Genomic DNA, 20,791 nt, shown 5'->3' on the forward strand with positions numbered 1-20,791 from the left:
TGTTATTCGCTCATTATGGTCGTTACATGATTTACATTGATTGTATTATGATTAAACTTGAAAAGAATGAAAAATTAGACACTTTGATTTAGTAGTTCTGTCCGCTATCGCGGTCAAGAAGAGACTGACCGTGGTACGAAGCAAAAATGAGAAAGCGAAGGAAGATGGAACAATTCAAATTTAAAATTTAGATACAAGCAAAAGAAAAAATTATACGATACAAAAAGGTGAGATGACGGTGTAAGGAGGTCACACCGTCACAGTACTAAAAGAATTAAGATGGTCCAAGAAAGAAGGTATGCTATCTTTTTAGGTAATATTGTGAAAGTATTATCAACGTACCGTTTGAAAATCTTCGGCCTAGCTGGTGCCATGGGTAAAACTCTTTAATTATTTTGTTCTCGAGGATTACCATCATAATTTTCTTGCTGGAGTAATTAACATTCCATCTGTAGTGTCGTTTGGGTCTACTCTGGCGTTTGTGTGTTTCTGATTCCTTACAGCCAGCATGAGTGGTACTTCTGACCGCCCAAGACTCAGTTTATTTACAATATGTACTAAATGGATCGCGAATCGCGTTGACGCAACATATTATCCACAGAACAATAAATACAGTAGAAGTGGATAGCTAGCGTCTGACGCGTGTCAACTATAAGGTCTCGAAAGATCTATATGAACTCAGTCCGCCATTTTCGCTTTGTGTGGTATGGTTGTGCCATTCTTTCGTGCAAATTCTCTAAAATCCTAGAAAAGTGCCTTATTATGCTGTTTTGGCAAGCAAAAATTGTTTTAGTATAAAAAAAATACCAAAAATATTATAGCGGTGGTATTTCATATCATCCGAAAGTCTTATAAAAAAAAAATTCTGTTTATCGAAATATTTTTTTGTTACAAGAAACGAAAGTAAATCTTATACCCTTGCAATATGGTCGCTTCTTGTTTGGAGAACTAAACTAATAACTCCAATACGTCGTCGTTCAGCAATGAACCGCTAGGTGGCAGCACATTGGTTGAAATTTCAATATAATATTAAAACGTCGTAATTTGTAATAGGTATTGATGGTATTAAACTTTCAACGATATGCCAACAGGGTAAAGTTTAAATTATTTTAACAATCCAGAATTTGTTAATTCTTTTTAAATTTGAAACTACGACCAATAAATGTTAAGATTTTGTAGTGTTTTGAATTAAGAATATATGAGTTTCGGTTCTGATAGTAATCGAGGATTAAGGCATTTCTATTGTTTTTTTTTCTTCCGTGATATTATCTGACTGTACTACCATAATTACTTAATTTTCGGGAAAAAATAGCGCCGTTGTTGTTCATTTTGGGAGTGATTTAGATTCAAAGGCCGCTTCTTCTTCTTTCAATTAGTTGCCTGATTGGATGTGTGCTAACAAGGTGGCTGGGGACTATCGCTGTCTTCAAAATATATTTGTATTATTACGTGAGTTAATGCTGCCTCAACATCATCAGAAAGTAATGTTTTTTTATTTCAGATTTTGCATTTGGTGTAATTTTACAATGTTAACACTACAATTGCGACCTTGATTTATACGTCATTAGCACGTTATTGTTATTTTAATTAGTACATAGGAATGTTCTTAGGATAATCTGTTTCTTTTTTATCCGGACAGTCACGGGAATAAATCGACTCCTGTTAGATTGTTGCTTTTTACCTTTTCTTGAGTAGTGCAGGTAAGCTCGTATAAGATTTTAGTTCGTTTTCCCCTTTCATCCTATCTGACATTATTCCACAAAATCCTACTTCATACTAAAAGCGTTCTGACCCAGAAATACATGAACCTAATTTCAAAGTGTTTCTTTGAGATGATTTTCACTTTTTTGTGAAGGCGTTCGTAGGCTCCATCGAGATAGTTCACAGACATTCCAAAAACTTTCATTCCTCCATTATCCGCTAAACTCCTTCTGCATTAGTGGTCGGTATAACTTACAATAGCCCAGCGAGTAAGTTTATCTTTGATTATATTTAGAGAATTGTCTTTTACGGTACCTTTTTTCACTTTATGAAAAAAACAGCCGCGCGTCTGGTCGCAATTTCCTCGCACCTGATACTTAGAGACAATGTGACTGACGATGATATGTTTGTTTAAGAATGCCTATTCACCCTATGTAGAAGAGCCCTAATTTATAATTTTCGGAAAACATAGGTGCCGTACGCATTTAGAAAAAAGTATGGTAACTCTAAAACAATTCAGCTTGTATGTAAGTGTGCACGTCCATCGCGCACGCACACATTCGCATAAAATAGCACGCCATTAATTGAAGCAGTCATTCGGTGTTCAAAAATGACATCAAATAGTAGACGTGTTTATTGTTTGTGGTAGTTTGAACAAGAGTGCTATAAATTCAGAATTGTTCAGCGTTTAAGTTCTATTTCATAATCATACTCCATTATCAAGAAATAAAAAAATACTGTGATAAACTGTAGGTATAGCTAAAATAGGCATTTACGCCCTTGAACAACGAGACTTGACCTACTTGCTCTTTTTATACTATGACGCGAATTTTCTTCGTGCATGATGGGGTATGGGAACAATATTAATATTTTAATTATTCTATTGTCATATTTAAGTACGTATGCTTGAGCATGTCGTTTCGTGACCTCGTTTAAGGTCCTTACTGAAAAGCAATCCCAGGAACGAATTGCGTTTTTCAGCAAATATTGAGTTGTGACAATATTGTTACTGCAGTTGACACTACAGAAAGTATCTTTATACCAAGTGTCCTTGTTTATTGTGAATAGTTTCCGTTTTATTTTTATTGTCATTTTGTGATTTTGTTTTTTAATTTATTTATTTAGTTTTGGTTTTTCTCTTTTGTAGTGTCAGTGTGGTAATTAAATAAATATATTTTCATTCTTTCTAGTTTATATGAGCTTTGGTTGGTTTTCAACCCTTTGAAACTGTAAGAACGTTAGTCTGAAGAGACTTTATTTAAATAAAAATTCAATCAAGTGCGATTTGACTATGCACTCTAAAAGCACAGTTTCAAAACTTGGAAAACACGTTAACACTATTGCAAATTTAAGCATCATATTAACGTACATGCGTACATTGAAATATTTTTGATTTAGTCTATATTTTAGATATACACTAAATTGTCTCTCAATCGTCATTATTGAGAAAAGCATTCAAATCTGCACGTCTACAGACCTAATCAGATATATGGACTTGTATTGTAAGCGCGATGGCGGACCGCTCAGATTGGACACGAGATTGGATTGGCAATCAGATTTAGTAAGCAATTGGTAACGGACGTGTGTGGACCACGGTTGTTGCGAATAGCATCAGCACCACCATCCGTATTTATTGATGTTGATATTCATTGCGGATGTTCGAGTCGTGACATGACCTTAAAGACACGCTGGAATAATTTACAAACCTTCCAGAAACAGACTATAGGGCGAAAAAGCAGCTCTTCTGTTGTTTTTAGAACAACTTTAATAAAATTCCACAAAGATTAAACTAGACCGATTGAAATATCTATCGAAAATGAATTCGGGTTCAGATGATACAAATTTAATGTCATGTCTCGAGGTGCAACTGAACTGGGGACAGGATGCGAATCAAATTTAATTATTTTTGACAAGCAACCGGTCCCGGGATCACACGATACTCGCATTTAGGCTCATTCGGGTTCCGTTGCAGCTTTAAACCGACCCCGAGTTCAGACGCTAAAAATCCGATTGTTTTCATGAAGATTGATTCTTTTGTTATAAATGTCACAAAAACATTGAAATAATGCTTTATTACAGAACTAAAGAATTTAAAAAGCTTTTTCATGTAGATCGGTTCAGTAAGGATGTATTTTCGCGTTTTTTTAAATATATTAAATTGGCACCCGCATCAGCATCCACTGATGGGTAAAAACCTGCATCAGCAACAATCCTGGTGTGGATGTCGGGTCATGACGTTTGGATGGTCACCTTGATATTGTGTTTCATTTCAATCGCAATTAGGTTTAATTTAATAATAAGTAGTATTACTGTAGTACAATATCTTGTCTACAGCAGCGCAACGCTTTTAATGTTCGGTGAGACCGCCACCCATGTAGGACCTTGCACTATCCGTAGGTATGCAGATATTCAAGGGTTGCCAAAAAATGGAAAAAAGTGATTATTTTTATAACGTAATCATTTATTAACAATAACTATTGTTTATTATTCAGTCACTTACATTCCTAAGAAATATTCACTCTTTGATCAGCCGTCCCTGCAACCAAGCGTACGTGTATTTTAAGCTCTTTAGTGGGCATTTAAGCGATGCAATTTGGGTAATAAGCCCGTGACTAGAACAGTGAAATACAGATCCACCCATCTACTTATGGACATATTTCATTATAATAATAATAAAAATAATAATAATTCATTTATTTGTGGAAACAGGTTATATAGAAGCTGACATGTACAAAATACGTATAGTTTCACTGTGTCCGGCCAAACTGTAGGCATACAAATATTGAATACATTCACTCACATGCACTTCGATAGACTAAACCATGACATGTTTCTTTTTTCATGTGTCATATTACTTATCAATACGTAATAATTTACCAATTAAGTGTTACTTGTTTAGTAATAAAGATTTACAAGTGCTGTACTGCCAAATATTTACGTGACACTGTATTTCTACACGTTTTCAATTTGCCTTAGTGTCTATAGTACCATTGATTTGTACCATCAATGGTACAAATGATACTACTATGTGTCCTTAGTACCATTGAAAATTATACTTGTTTATACCGTGTATTTACTTGTGAAAATAAAACTCACATTTTCTAACCACGCAATTTTTCTAAAAACAATGCGACTGTAATGTCGCCTTGAATTAATTGCATTTGCACGTGTTGAATGTAATTGTTGCGGTCGATCACCGCTTTTGATCTTAAGTTTTGTGGCTCTGTTGTCAAAGCATTTACGGAATGGTATGCAGCATCTGTTTTTAGAACTTTTAGAAATTGGCATGTTGTGGTAGGTTTTCTCATAAAACGCTTGTTAAATTGACCGTTCCATGCTTCGCAACAATTCGTTGTTCGATGTCTCTCGCCAAAACTGCACCACTGTGCTTTTTTCGGCATCCAAAAATGTGTTATATACTTTAACAAATCATTAACTTCTTTTGTAGTACCAATAATTACACTCTCTGCAATTATATAATTCAGACCTTCTTCTATTTTGGACTCTGGCAAAAGAGGGAGAACCATGCACAAGCTCACTATTTTATTTAAGTTTTTGTTACTATTTTTTTTAAATTTATGTAGGATTTTAAGTTGCGTAGCTTTCCTTTTAATTTTATCCAGGAAATGGAAGTAGCAACCGTGATGTAACACCTGGGGAAATGCACGTTCAATGGCATTTATTGCCGCTTGTTCGAAATCTGTTATAAATTTATGGGGTTCCCATTCCCAGTTTTTTTCGTTTGTAGACATCCGTATCTGTGACTTGATTAGTTCAAACATAATTAAATAAGTCTTCTGTTTCTTATTCGGTAGGAGTGCGTATATTACAGGAATCACATTATTTTCATTTGCTGTGCTGCCTATATCACAAAAAAGTACATAATGCTGACAGAACGGTTTCAAGCAATTCTTGAAGGTCCCGTCACATAAGAACACTTTTCCGTTAAGCACAATTTCCCTCGCTTCTTTTAGAGCAAAAATCAGGATACGATCGTTGCCATCACGGTAATCAGCAAGAAGGAAGTCATCTGGAGGCACTTCAACTTCTTTCATGTCATTGTATGCCATCTTCTCAACTCCTGCCAATTTCCTTCTTCTTCTGTATGCTTTGCATTTGTATTTGTTATACGTGGGTAATTTCTTAATCAAGTGTAGTCCTGTATCTTTCATTGATGCTATGGTAGTTCTGTAAACCGCAGGTACTGTCTCTTCGACATTTGATGCTGCTCTGTCTAAGCTTGAGCTTGTGATAATACACATAATGTTTTCATTTTCGTCTGGTAAACAGTTCTCTGAATGCTGCCTTTGTTGTACCAACTTTGACTGATCCTGGAGTAAACAGAAATTGATACTAAATTTTTGAACTTTTGTACGGCTACAATTAATTTGTATTTTTTTAATGTAAAAATTAAAAATAAAATAAAAATATACAAATACCTATCGGATGGACATGTCACACACAACGCAAACTTCAATGTACAATGGCTACTACACTAAACAATGTACACAGAAACAACCAGCCTAATTAATACAAAAATGAACTAATCAAAGAAGTGTGAAAAATCATTATAGTTACAAAATGCCAATAAGGTCGAAATTAGCTTAAACATGAATTGACCCTAAGCAAAAATAAAAAAAGCTAATTAACTTTTTTTTTAAAAACTTTACCTGGGTAATCGTAACGGATCCAGTACAGTTAAAGGTTTTGTAATTTTTACATCTCCACAAACAATTGTTGTTTTTATACCGCACGTGGAAATAATATTGGTGGCCGTTGTAGAGTAACACTTTGCCGCGTCCACGAGCGACTATTTTTATATCATTTTGGTCACTGCTCACATTTGGTTTTTCATTACTAATATCCATTTTATCCCTTAGGTTTAGAATTGAATACGTTTTTTTTAATTAAAAACACAATCCATCCCACAATTAATACATTTACTTATAATGTCAATGTAATCATTTGTTTACGGCAAAAGACAAGATGCTTTCCAATGAGTTATTTAAAAGAAGATTGTAATCTTTGAAGTGGCCAGGATTTAATCTAGCACTTAAACGTAGCGGAAACAGCCAAGAAGGTTTTTTCCTCAATGAATTGTTGGAATTATTTATTTACTATTAAACCCCTATTATATGTATATATTTTTTGTATGATTTCGATGCAATGGTACTAGCGACACGTGCTAGTATCGGTAGTACCATTGATGGTACTAAGGACACATAGTAGTGTCATTTGTACCATTGATGGTACAAATCAATGGTACTATAGACACTACGCCTTCATTTTTCCATAATTACATTTAACTGTTCAGTGTATTCTTATATGGATGAACAGTTTAATAAATTTTAGATTGTTAGTTAGTTTGAAATCCTTGTTGTATTTTGATTTAATTTTTTCCACGTATTCATACCCCCGCACCAGGAAAACCCTGTGTCGTGGTTGCCATGAACACACACATAAACAATCACAAATTACATCCCAACTCACGAGTGAAATAAATGTAGGCCATGCATATATTTGTGGCAGACCAGCATGTTAACCGTTCGTCCACGGAGGTAGTTAAACCTAATCTCCACCGAGGCGCCATTACATAATATGCAAAATTACAAAAAAATTTGCGTATGCAAAAATATTCTAAGACACACACGTTAACCCTTAGCGCTCAATCCGGCAAATTAAACGTGTTTGCAGGATGCGGCCGGCTGTGACGGCGAATACATTCGTTGCGCAACTGTATGGTTTCTAAAACTGTGGTTACAAATTATTTAGTCTCTGTTCCCTTGTACCACTAGCTATATTCGAAAGCTCTCTCTGGACCCGTACACATTGGTAGTTCCATGTAAAACATTTCGTTTACGTTATATATCGGAAAAACTTGTTTTGTTCCAACTTGTTCAACTTTTATTAAAGCGCGAAACTTTGTACTTTTCTCAAAGGCTTTATTGGCCTGTGAAAAGATATTGCGTTGCTAGTCGTATGGAAAGTAATGGGGCACTGTAAGATTATAATTTAAAATCCCTTAAGCCTTTAAAATTTGGAAATTTTTGACATTTTAGTGTTGTAGGAAGAAACGGAAAAAGATTATACGATTACGTTTATTTTTAGTATCAGGATCTTTTTAACTTTTAGGTCTAAATCCCGGGCAGTACTGCCACCATACACATTTCTGCTGCCAAGCAGTAATATAACAATTACTGCGTTCCGGGCGTGAAGGTTGGTGTTCTGGTAAAATTACAGGTACATGTAGGTTTCCATTCCGAAATTTGGATAGTATTTTTATATAATCCTTCTTTCAATTTAAGTAATTATATGTATTTCATAATATTATTTTGGATATCTGTTTCAGACTATTTTTATTATTATTCTTTTTTTAAATTGTGAATGCAATATGTGTATTAACTACGTATTCTGTTGCACTCTCAATTAATTACTATCTTACAGTTTTTTCTGTAAACCGAAAGTTGCCTGGAAGTAATTGCTATATAGCAAACAGGCCGCCAGTTGTACCTGTCTTCTTTATTTTTTATTATTATGTATTTGTCCCGGTGTGCAATAAATAATATTTGTATTGTATTGTAAATTTAATAAAATAAATTTTACTTACGGAGCAATTATTTTAATGGTTGATTTTGCTATTCTCTAATTCAAGGCGTTTTTCTCTCATTAAACTTTGAGTAGTGAAAACCGATTTTTATTGACATCTAAATCGATTGCGGGCATGCTTATCAAAACCATGCTGTATATGGGGGAAGCTAACCTGCCAGCTATCATAGTTAGGACGATATAGTAATATTGGGGCTGGCCAGCACTATTTACGTGTATTAACTATAAAGGATAACTCACGTATTTAAGTCGAATTTTAGCTTGACATGTTTCGAACCAGTTCAAGGTACTTAATCATAAGATTCCGCGGTTGTGACTCGACGAATGAAACAAAAAAATTCAACTAAAATTCGTGAGTTATCCGTTAGTTTAGTGAGTACGTCTGAGTCTCACGCAGTGGCGGATTTGCAGTCTTGGATGCCCTAGGCCCCAGGCCACGTAGTCAGTGCCAATATCCGTTTAGAAGTTATTGAATTTATCGCGATCAAACAGACAGACGTAGTGATGTAGTGATTATACATTATATTAGATATGTAACATATCTATATTTTATACATAAAATGCACGAAAGTGCTTTAGGAAGATTATTGCTATACGATGCGGTGCAGTGCGGCCCCGCCATAATATGCGTGAGCCTTTACAATGTTTAGGTACTTTGAGTTATTTCTTGTCATCATCAGTGATTTTTTTGTCCTGAAAATCTGGCCGCCCTAGGCTCGGGCCTACTGGGCCTGAGGGCAAGTCCGCCATTAGTCTCATGGTGGTTTTCTATTTAAAAGTATATTTACGTGTGTACAGTATGTAAGGTACGTATATCGAATTGAATAGAATGTATTTCCTGGAATATTGCCGGTATTAAATAATATATTGGAAACTCTTTGGCTTCAAAACGAAATTCCACACAGTCTTGTCCCTGGAATACGTATGAGATTTCATATCGGTTTAGTTCTGGCGTAGGAATACAGTAGGGTAGTCGAAATTGGTAACATAAGGAGATTTGTAGACTAAATAGCACGCTGGGCACTTTGAAATTTAAACCGTCTTGTAAGTAGGGGAAAGTATTGGACCAGCAACTAAATTGGACCACCCTCATATCTCAAAAAGTATATTTGTAATTGTTTTATTGGTATAACCCAGCGATATGCGTCTAACTTCATTGCATATTGGCCATGTTGTTTTTGTGATATTAAACACAGGTACAGGTACAGGTAAACACTGTATAGTGTTTGTAATTTACAGGATAATAAGTTGACAAGTCCCATGTGCCTGTAATTTCACCAGCACCATTACCCTTCTAAACCGGAACGCAGCTATGCTGACATTACTGCTTGGCGGGTGAAATAAGTAAGGTGGGGCACACCTTTCTGGTCGAATTCTTTTCCAAGGAGCTCTCTGCTACTAAGATATCGTTGCCTTGGATAAACAGGGTATCAACTCAAAAATTTGGACCTTTTACATAAAAATGCAGTCGTATTAAAAAAAATCGAGATCTTTCTAATGAACAAGATCATATGACGATCGGACGTGAAATGGCTCGGGAGGCAGGGAAGTATGTCTGAACTTTCTGCACGTATTGGCCTCAAACATTGAGCGACTCGACTATGTTAGTCGTATTCAGTATTACATACGAAGCTGTAGTCGTCAAGACGTCGTCGTTCGTTGAACAGGGTATTAAAACTAAGACATAGCATGTGTTCATTTTAAGGTGAGTAAATACTTTTAAATATATTTATCTCTAAAACGAAGACCAGGTAGAAGAAGGTAATACCTTATTTGGCATAATTTTTTCATTGAATTGTTATGGTAATCTATAGTATACACAAATTTTTTTAGATATTACTATGTTCCTCAAAGTTTTATCGAATTGAATATTACTTCCTCTTTCATTTAAAAGTATTAAGCATATGAATAGTTTAGTTAAAACTCTGTATCACAAATATTTTATGTTCAAAAGGGTAACATTACTTATAGACGTATCTGAATACTTTCAGGATTTTGTCAAAACTACGGAACTAAATAAGAATAAGAAGTATTCGAAAATACTGTTAAATTAGTAGGCTTTAAGCTCATATAGATGAGGAGAACCAAATAATAATAGCGGCAGGAATAATGCTAGAAGAAACTTTAAAATTGCTCTCCAGAAAAATCTGTGTTTTAAGATAATACACTGTTAATCTGGACTAAGGGTATATTTATTCACGGAAATAACAGTTTGGTGGTACATAAAACAGATACAATTTTTATTCGTTGTCGACACAATATACTATAATAACAATAAGATGTAAATAAATGTTAACTTAAAAATGTAAAACTTGCAAGAATGTAAGTGGAATGTAAATGTAAAATTCTGTGTGTATATGTTTGTGTGCAATGAAATATAAATTCGAAGATAAGGTTCGGTCGGTGGGTTAGTGAACAATCTATGTTTACAGTTAAGGGTTGACATTATGTTTATTGAGACGATGTACATCCAGAAAACTGTCCAAATGATGGTGCGAAGTACGTAATAAAGCCACCCCAAAACCTTATGAAGCCCGGACACACTGAACGAAAAATCTCGCGTTTTTTATATTTAAACTAATTTTTCGAAATTCCATTTTTCGTTTAGTGACAGTATAATAAAACCACATGTGATCATATGGCAAAAGTGCTTTATTAATCGACTTCAAGAAAAGAGGAGGCGGATCTTAATTTGACTTTACTTTTTTTGTGTATGTTACGGGGTTACTCCGTTGTGAACCGATTTTGATGATTCTTTTTTTGTTGGAAAGAGAATGAATGAATGAATGAAATGAGAGAACCTTGGCATTGGTTAAAGAAAATATTCCACCTTTAGGTGGCAAATTTGAGGATGAGTCCGGTTTCGCGCATTCTCCGGTAACCGATATCTACAATAAAACTTGGCAAATAGATTGTATTTCATTCCACGAACTTTTGAGGTTGAATATTTTTGTATAACAAAGTTATTATATCGAAGTCATAAAAATAATGCGATAAGAATAATATGTGAAATTTTATAATGCTCTTATTTAGTGATAAAATAATTATCAACTAATTTTGTTCGTAGATTCTTTAAACCTTTCTCTTGAAAAGCTATTATTTTTCAGATTTGGCCTTATTCCACAAATTGTGTATTGTGTATAGTGGTCTTAGCTAATTCCTACAAATCATTAATCGGATACATATGTATCATGTACCAGTATCAGAACTATAAAGTGCTTATGGTACATGACTTTGAGTACAACGGATGCGAGTCGGGCGCGAGTCGGGTGCAGGTCGGGTGCGAGCCGGGTGCGGGTCGGGTGGGGATCGGGTCGGAATCGTCGCGGGTCTAATTCCATGTATTTGTATAGACGACAACACACCGAGCACGGGCGCGGACCCGCACTCGCTCTCTGTGTGATTCACGCTTAAACACAGAAAACTCGTCCTTGCAGCTCCTCCCCGCATTGGAACGTAATACGTCAAAAGCAATTGCCAAAGCGCAAGGTACACCATTCGTTTTCCGGAACCGAAGTGAAAATATACATAATGCGTCTTACACGTGTGGTAAAGGTGTTTGAATGCTCTCATCGAGTTGAATATCTAAGGGTCGTATTCCAGAACTCTACTCAATGCTCAAGTCAGGACTTGAGTATGATTTCAAGCACTGGAAATCATACTCAAGTCCTTGCCATTAGGGTCGTATTTCCAGTGCTTGAAATCATACTCAAGTCTGCTCAAATCACCAAGTACAGTTCTGAAATACGACCCTTAGTGCTTTACGTTATCGGCATGAGTCAATGTCACACATGCACAATTTGCAGTTGAATAAAATAAAGGATTGAAAGCCACTGGCGTCCGTTTTTGGGCTTAGTAGCAGTAGAGCTCCTTGTGAAAGAGTTCGTCCAGGGAAGTACTGCCACCTTAACATTTCTGCCGCCAAGCAGTAATGTTAGCATTACTGAGTTACAGTTTTGAAGGGTGTTGGTGATATTACAGGCACATGGGCAAGTCCCACGTTATGCCCCAAAGTGTTGGACGCAGTGGCTGTGCCATTAAGATCTTTGTGATTAAAGACTGAATGGCATTGAAACTGTTAAAGTCAGTTGTGTCGCTTACCATACGACTTGTTCGTCCCGTCACTTACTATTATAAAAAAGGCATTAAAAATGGGACACATTTTTCTTTATTCAAGATTAAGTAGATTGCTGATATCCAGTCTCCCATGGCTCTGAGCGCCGTCTGAAAGCCTCTTGACGATCGTCCAATCCAAAATAAGGCCGTGTCATCGGATCAAGTAATATTTGCATTAGATATTGATAAACTACAGAGTTCGTTAATGTAGATTAAAAATTAGATTCGACCGAATCCGTACGAAATCAGCTATCGAACAAAATTTTGCCGTAACATTTACCAAAACATCTTTCCCATTGTCTTTAACAACATTCTATTTTCTTGTATGTTTTTTATCTGTTCTTCTGATTACTTCCATTCTTTTCTAGCACAGTATCTCAAACGATAGGCTGTGTAACACAAGGAAATCGTCGAGAAAACTAATAATTATTGATAATTATTAATCTATTAACTGCAGTTTCTTGGGCATATTAGCGCTAGCTAGAACTGATGACTGTCATTGTGTGTTAAAAGACATCTTCGACGTTCAGCAGGCAGCGGGCCAAACACAACTCTATCTCGAAGACTGTGGCGATATGACTCGCCATGCGTGTTCCACTTTGCCCAATTTTATTTAGATGTAAATTTTTGTGCTCTAACAAATCAAATTGCTTTGTTACTAACCAAGTTTACCATTCTAGTGTGTTATTATATAGATAAATAAAATAATAGATCCCGAAATATATTTGCCGTACAAAATAGAATTTGTGTTATTCAATAACACAAAATAACAATGGCCGATATGAGCGGTATAATCCCCGGGATTTTGAATACAATATACTTACAGTTCATTACTCATCATACACTCGTGACAGAGGCATAGTAATTGCTATTTTATCATAGTTTATTTATTCTATATATTGTATCGACCGCATTACGTATAATGTTGTACTTATTTCAACTTCCGTGAAACACATCATGAAGTCATCGGGTTGATAAATGAACCGGCTCGTAATTATCACAAATTATAACTTCATTCACAGTCGCGAACTCCTTGTTATCTTGTGTGTATGCCTTTTTGATATTAACTTTTGTAATTTGGTTTTACTCGTCGGTTGTGTTGCGTTATGTAAGTTGTTGATAAAGAAGTGAATTTTATGATACTAATTGTAAGTATTTGCGCTCCAAATATGTTTTCTTTTTCGTTTGTGCTCAAGATCAGTTGTGTATTGCGAGGTGATGGTAAATATGACCTTTATTCCATAGAGTATGGCACAGGGTACTTGAGGTTCAGGTGTTTTCGCTCCAATTCCTTATTTGCATCTTTTCAAGTTAAAATCCTAGTGAGTGGGGTTTCATCACCCATTATTTTTACAAAATACATCCAATATTGGACTGATTGGGAGAGTTAAAGTCTGAGATCTTGCCCGACGAATTATAGTAACAACGCACACACACAACATAACCCCGCTCTAGGGAAATCCTGGGTTGAGAGTGCCATGGACACACACACACAGACAACTATAAACTCACGAGAGAAATAAATGTAGGCCATACAAATATGTCTTCCGGCCCGGGAGTTGAATCTGGGATTTCTGCGTGGCAGTGAGGCGGTTAAATAATAAAAAATAGCATAATCAAATAGATAAGGAAGGCAGACAGTATCTTAAATTTTAATGCGTGTGGTCTTTTTTGTCATAATGTATCATGCTATCTGACGCCTATCTGAGTCCTGACTTTAAGTGTAATAACTTAAGGCAAATTTATCATGGCATTTAGCATGCTCGAGCTTCTTGAAGTCATGTAAGACTCGTTCAAATGATAACTTTTGGTGATACTTAAAAAACAGACACAATATATGATTCGTGAACAATGTTCGCATCTGAAAACTGTATCAAACGTCTTATTTAGTTACGACGAAAACTGTCGGATACCGCATTTAGTACGAGAGTTGAGCTGAAACCAAGTTCGTTCTCTTTGTAACTGCATGCTTTGAAATCTGTTAGCGGGCTAAAATTATAGATTGTTAGTAACGCTGAAATGTCTAGCTGTAAAATTCACGAAGTTAGGTGAGGATAAACCTGTGAAATATCCAATATAATGCTGGCTTTTAGCCTGCCGGATGGGCTTTTTATGGGACCAGGGCTGTCACGAAATTTTGCTGGCTACACACTGTAAGCCATATTCCGCCTTTTTTACTGAGTTATATGGCAGAAAAAGCTTGAAAATATGGTGAATGCTGTAGAAATTAAAGCTTTACGCTGTATGTGCGGTATTAGTCATAAATACAGAATCTCAAACAGTGTAGTAAGAAAGAGTTCTGTAAAAGATGATAATATAGTGACCAAGATAGAAAACAGAATGCTTTGATAGTTTGATCATGTAGAAAGACTGGAGGTTAGTCGATGGACGACATAAATTTATAGAGCAAATGTGGATGAAAACATAGGGAGAGGTGGAATCTTGAAGTTTTGATCAGTTTGGGAGGTTTCCAGAGGGTTTAGATCATAGTCCGCCATTTTGGCCCAATGCGGGTCGAGGACGTTATACGTTTTCCAAGGGTTGTGAACAGTCTTCGATAAGTAGATTTCATAGCAATGTTCTCCTTGACCTTCTTATCATAAAGAGTTTGTTGGAAAAACGAAAACCAGCGAGGTAATAGAGATCAGGAAAATCTTGAATCACATAATTATACACCGTTTAAGTCAATTTGGTAGTTAGTTTCGTTGTTGATTGCATAGTTTTTCATCTGAATCCTCCACTGTTCCCAGTTGGCTATTTTGTTTTCCACATCACCAATACCAGTCATCGAAGGCAGCATTGTATTGCGCATTCTAACTAATGAAAATTAATTTGATATTATGGTCATGATCCCATAAGTCGATAATTTCGATGGCCTAGCATCATGGGCGTTAGATGAGAAATTCCCGGGTTTGATCTCACGGGAATTCCTTAGTTTGATAACCAGGTAATCGGTGTAGTTATCGGGCACATTATTACAAATAATCCATTATTTAAATGTCGTTGTTTATTAAGTATTACTTTGAACCGTTTGTTCAACCCTAACAATCCTTTTCGTAGTGATCGAAAAAAGCTGCAGGTTGCAGGCTGTCGATAACGGCAAGTTTTCAACTGAACGTATACGAAATATTCATGGTTATTCACGAATCTAGTTCACTGTAAATACTATACAATTGATGTTTTTTATTAAAAGGTCATATTGCTTTTCATCACGATTCGTCATAGGTATTAATAATATAATAATGAATAATAATAATAATAAATTATGAGTTTATAATATGAGTATTGCCAGCATAAAAAACCTGGAGCTTTTTTCGGTCGATCAAGTCTCAACACGTGTTTTTTGCACAAGCGCTCGAGTTAAAGTCATAATATGTACTTAAAAAGTTCAAATTAGATTTTCTTTGTATATTATTTATTGGAATTCTCTTCCTTTAAGTCTCGTAAACATTTTGCATTCCAATTCACTATACATTCTAATACTGGGCACGGGTATTCTCAGAGAAGGTTTGTAAACTTTCTTTAACGTGCAGGTTTCTTCGCGATGTTTCCTACACCGTTAGTGGGAGATATAGCTATTTTTTTTATAAAACCAAGTGACAGGACGAAAAAGTCGAGCGCCTAATGGTACGCTACATGCCTGTCCATAACAGTTGCAGGGCCACTCAGAGTTTTAAATCGTAAAGGTCTAAGGGACACTGTCACTCCGCTCGTCACCCAGAGACATAAGTTGACAAGTTAAACATAAGTTCCAAACTGGAACGCAGTAATGCTCATATTACTGCTTGGCGGCAGAAATACTTGCCTACTGCTACTGAACGTTTAATTAGAAATCAAAGTCATATAGGTATATGCCGTCACAGGGACTCGAAAGGTCGATCTTGAATTGAGAAGCAATTGCTCTCCAATTGGGATGCAACGTTCTCTTACAGTAATACAAAACAGAATAAAATACATCGGCAACAGTACCTAATGTGATACAATTAAACGTCAAAGATTTTTAGATAGTGATTTGATAATTATTTAGTTCGCAAAATGCAATGAGTATATAACCAGAAATAGAGACGAAATGTCATTTAATTTGTTTGAAAACTATTCTGCCATATCATTACTGTGACAACTGCGCTCCGATTGGCTAGCTCGAGTTCGAAACAATTGACGGGTGTCGTTAATGGGTGTCGTCAACTGTTTCACTTCAAATCGACCAGTTAACTTGAGCTTTGCTATAATGGACGAAAATTGCAAAATTACATATTCAATATTTAATTACCGATGAAATGTGATTCCGTTTGTTTTGTAATTAGATGTTTTGCTGTTTTTCCTACACCACCGAATAGAACAGCACGGCATTGTTAGAGATATTATTTTCATTACAATAAATACAGAATATTTTTTGGAATATACGGACACGTACACACAGGTCAGTAGTTGGCCTGTCTATATTTCACGGGACGGGACTTGATATTTATAGGAGCTGTATCGCTAATGTGTTACCAGGAATATATGGCTCTTGTTTCGTCTCTATTTTTGGTAACTCGATGGCAAAATGCAATTTACTGACAAGCAATTTACTGACATATTGTCATATAAGGAAGTTCAAAGTTCGGGTACACTTTAGATTCCGCATTACAGTGCAAGTGTTGAATCAATCGCTTTGGACAAAAAAAAAGTAAAATTGAGGATATAATAATATACTGATTAGTATATGGTGTGAAAACACGATTCCTAATAATTTTCGTAATAGAAAAAACAACACAAACTTACTTCGAAATCTTAGAGCTTTAATTACGTTTGTAAAAAAATTAATTCTGAAATAAAGCCCCTGCCGCTCGACATGCGCGATAGAACGGATTCAGTACGGAAAAAATATGAATTCTAGCTGAGGTAGAGTCGACTCTTGATAGCACGGGTAGCGGTTACCACACCGACAAGAGTCTCGGCTCTTAAATAGCCTAGAATATTATAACGTTCAGCAACGGCAGCTACAAATCTTTTTGTATTTTTAACCAACTTAAAAAAAGCAGAAGGTTCTCAATTCGACTGTATGTTCTTTTATTTTGTATGTATATTACGCGATAACTCCGGTGTTTGTGAACCGATTTTCATGATTCTTTTTTTGTTCGAAAGGGGGTACTTCCATAGTGGTCCCATTTCATTTTGAAGAAAATCATCCACCTCCAAGGATGGCTGCTCACGCATGAAGATTCATTTTTATAAACAGCGCCTAACTTTAATTTGGGAGCAATTACTTTAATGGTTGATTTTGCTATTTCTCCAACTCAAGGCGTTTTTCTCACAATATACTTTGAGTAGTGAGAACCGATTTTTATTATCTCCAGTGTCAAGTCCTGTATAGAGGCGAACTAGGGGATATTTCAATAAAACTTAGCAAATAATATAATTCTTAAAATAATTCTTAGTTATGCGTGAAAATCATCTCGATACCTTTAACACTACGTCAACTTTATTTTTTGGTAATTTTTTGTTATTTTTGTAAAAAGCCATATTTATTAACTAATATTAAGCTCCCTGACTTTTGTAGGTAAAAAAAAATGAAGAAACAAAAAACAAAATTCGGAATAAATTACTTCGTGAAAAACCAAGAAACAAAAAACAAAATAAAAACAGAACAGGTACAAAAATTACACGATTTAATTCTGCCTTCTCCTTTCCATCACTGGGGAACTAGACGTAGGCTTGGGTTCCACTCTTATATATTCCAAAGATTCGCACGAAGCGTTACGCTTCCACGTTTATATCTTCTTCTTCTTGATGTGTATTTTAGACACAGCAGCACGGAAAAAGGATCTTATGCTCAGGTTGAACCATGTCCGGAGATTCTTAAGCCATGAAGCGCGTCTACTTCCAGGTGGTCGTTTTCCCTGTATCTTTCCTTGCATAATTAGTCGGTGTAGGTCGTATTTTTCATTACGCATTACATGACCAAAGTACTGTACTTTGCGATTTTTGACAGTACTCAAGACCTCTAATTTCTTAATCACCATCTTCAATACTCTTTTATTTAACACTCTATCCGTCCACGATACTTTTAAAATTCTTTTATAGATCCACATTTCAAAGGCTTCTAAGCGGTTGCTCATGTTTTGAGTTAAGGTCCAGAACTCTACGCCATACAGAAGAACCGAAAACACGTAGCAACTTGCCAAACGGACCTTGGTGAAGATCTTCAAGGTTCGATTGCGGAGTAGATTTCTCAATTTTAGAATGCGTTACGTGCTTGCTCCACCGATATTTGATCACCACCACATTCATATAGCGAACAGTTATGGAAAGGAATCCCTGTCTGCAGAATGTTCCCTAACGCTATAACCGTTTAAGGTGAGAGTGAATAGTCGTTATATAGGTATACATGCTCTGTCGTCGACCTCATCGTCACTTTCCATCAGGTGACATGGAGGTTAAATGCGCAAATAAAAAATAAATTAAGTTTGCGCATGCCTTAGTGTTCATACGAGGTATCGATCTGTTCAGCTGTTTAAAGATGATTAGCTTTTTTCTAGTTAGCATAGGGATCTCAGCACCCACCTAAGTGATAAAATGACAAAGACTTTAAAGGTCGTATTCCAGAACTCTACTCAATACTCAAGTCAGGACTTGGGTGTTGCAGTGAGCACTGAAAATCATACTCAAATCTGCTCAAATCCTGACTTGAGCATTAGAATACGATCCTACGTATGATAACTATGAGAATAATAATATTAATATGATAATCCTAGGAGGCATGACCACCGACTTGTCGTAAGCGACATTTTTACCTATAACGGACAAGAACGCGTTGACATTTCCAGCTAAAATTACATTAAATAGGAATTATAGAAAAAGCTAAGTTCATCGTTAGAGCATTTGCGTACTACGTTCGATTCGTATAAGTTCCGCATCCGAGAAATTATGGGTGCGTTAACTTAATTCACTTAGGTGCATTAAGTACACTTTACTTAAATCACCTGGGTGCATTAGATAAATATAAAAGTAAACTGTATTCACCACGATATTTAAGGACGCTAGGATTCAACTCGTTACATGGTACAGATACGGTGATGAAAAACTTCGCGACGAAACCTGCATGTCGAAGAATGAAGTCCCCAACCCGCATTGGACTAGCATGGCGAGCTATGGCCTAAACCCTCGCATGAGAGGAGGCTCTTCTCAGCAGTGGGCCGCACAAATAGACTACAGTATGATGAGTGTTCTGAGTAATGCACCCAGGTGATTTAAGTTTACTAAAAGTGTACTTAATGCACCTAGGTGAACTAATTTAGATGATGGTCCGTTCCGTGGCTTAGTTGGTATAGCGTCTGGCACGGTATGCAAGAAGACGTCGGTTCGAATCCGACCGGATCGAAGGAATTTTTTCTGAGTGTTTTTTCTGAGTGTTCGATCTTTGTATTACTAATTATAACAAACTAGTGGAGTAATTTCACAAAAAATAATTGAATTTCAATTCAATAAAAATTTAATTAATACAGTGAATAGCGACATCTCTCGCCAGGACTGGTAGCTGTAAAGGTACTAACTGGGTGATAAATCTGTAATAGATTTCTCATAGATGGCGCTACGACTAAAAAGTCGTTGAAAGACCAAGTACAAAGACACGACGCAAGCACATAGAAAAATTCGTGAGGTCCGTTGGTTCGTTCCGTGGCTTAGTTGGTATAGCGTCTGGCACGGTATGCAAGAAGACGTCGATTCGAATCCGACCGGATCGAAGGAATTTTTTCTGAGTGTTCGATCTTTGTATTAATAATTATAACAAACTAGTGGAGTAATTTCACAAAAAATAATTGAATTTCAATTCAATAAAAATTTAATTAATTTAGATGAATTAGGTTAACGCACTCGAAAGACTATCTGATTTTTTTTTATAATGTCAAGTGACAATTCTTCACAAGGAGCACTACTGCTACTAAATCTGAAAGGTCTGAAATGTCACAGGGATCATTTTATCTCTAGTTGTACAAGCGATATTCATATTTTCCCGCTTTCGAATCGGACTTAGTGCACAGGCGACATCGAAAGGGGTCCAATGTTTTTAGATTTGCATAGTTTCGGATTCTGAATGAATACGACTGTTTTTTATATTTTAGTGTAACCCACAGAGTCAATGTTCAAAAATCATAACGTAAGCGACCCCACTTGTTACCACACCCCTCATAGTGTATCACTTACTATTATTTATTTTGTCTGTGTATATCACAATTTCGTCGTTTACAATAAACAAATTGGCAAAAAACGTGTTGCACCTTGTTGCATATTTTTAATCGCAAGTTACGTTAAATGATGTATAATCTTAGAATAATAACGCATAGAAACCTAATCCGCACACGCTAAGTGAGGCAAATTGAAGCGC

At 35.9% G+C, this 20,791-nt stretch overlaps 1 protein-coding gene across 1 annotated transcript; it reads right to left on the reverse strand.

Annotated features, from left to right (window-relative positions):
- Positions 1–4,216: 4,216 nt before the first annotated feature.
- On the reverse strand, positions 4,217–6,921 carry LOC113226688. Its single transcript, XM_026459409.1, has 3 exons — positions 6,372–6,921; positions 5,655–6,032; positions 4,217–4,237 (listed from the first exon to the last, which is right to left on the reverse strand). Exons 1-3 carry the CDS (start codon positions 6,567–6,569, stop codon positions 4,217–4,219), a joined length of 597 nt encoding a protein of 198 aa, XP_026315194.1. The 5' UTR covers positions 6,570–6,921.
- Positions 6,922–20,791: the final 13,870 nt, after the last annotated feature.

This window comes from Hyposmocoma kahamanoa, unplaced genomic scaffold (genome assembly GCF_003589595.1).
Source record: "Hyposmocoma kahamanoa isolate Upper Pololo Valley unplaced genomic scaffold, ASM358959v1 192, whole genome shotgun sequence".
Taxonomy (NCBI): Eukaryota; Metazoa; Arthropoda; class Insecta; order Lepidoptera; family Cosmopterigidae; genus Hyposmocoma; species Hyposmocoma kahamanoa.

Bases quoted from the DNA above. Each gene is read 5' to 3' on its own strand.
- LOC113226688 (XM_026459409.1), bottom strand. From the start codon at position 6,569: ATGGATATTAGTAATGAAAAACCAAATGTGAGCAGTGACCAAAATGAT. The intron at 6,033-6,371 runs GTAAAGTTTTTA...TGTTTACTCCAG, and splicing joins GATCCGTTACGATTACCCAG to GATCAGTCAAAGTTGGTACA. The intron at 4,238-5,654 runs GTGCTTAACGGA...GCTTGGTTGCAG, and splicing joins TAAAAGAAGCGAGGGAAATT to GGACGGCTGATCAAAGAGTG.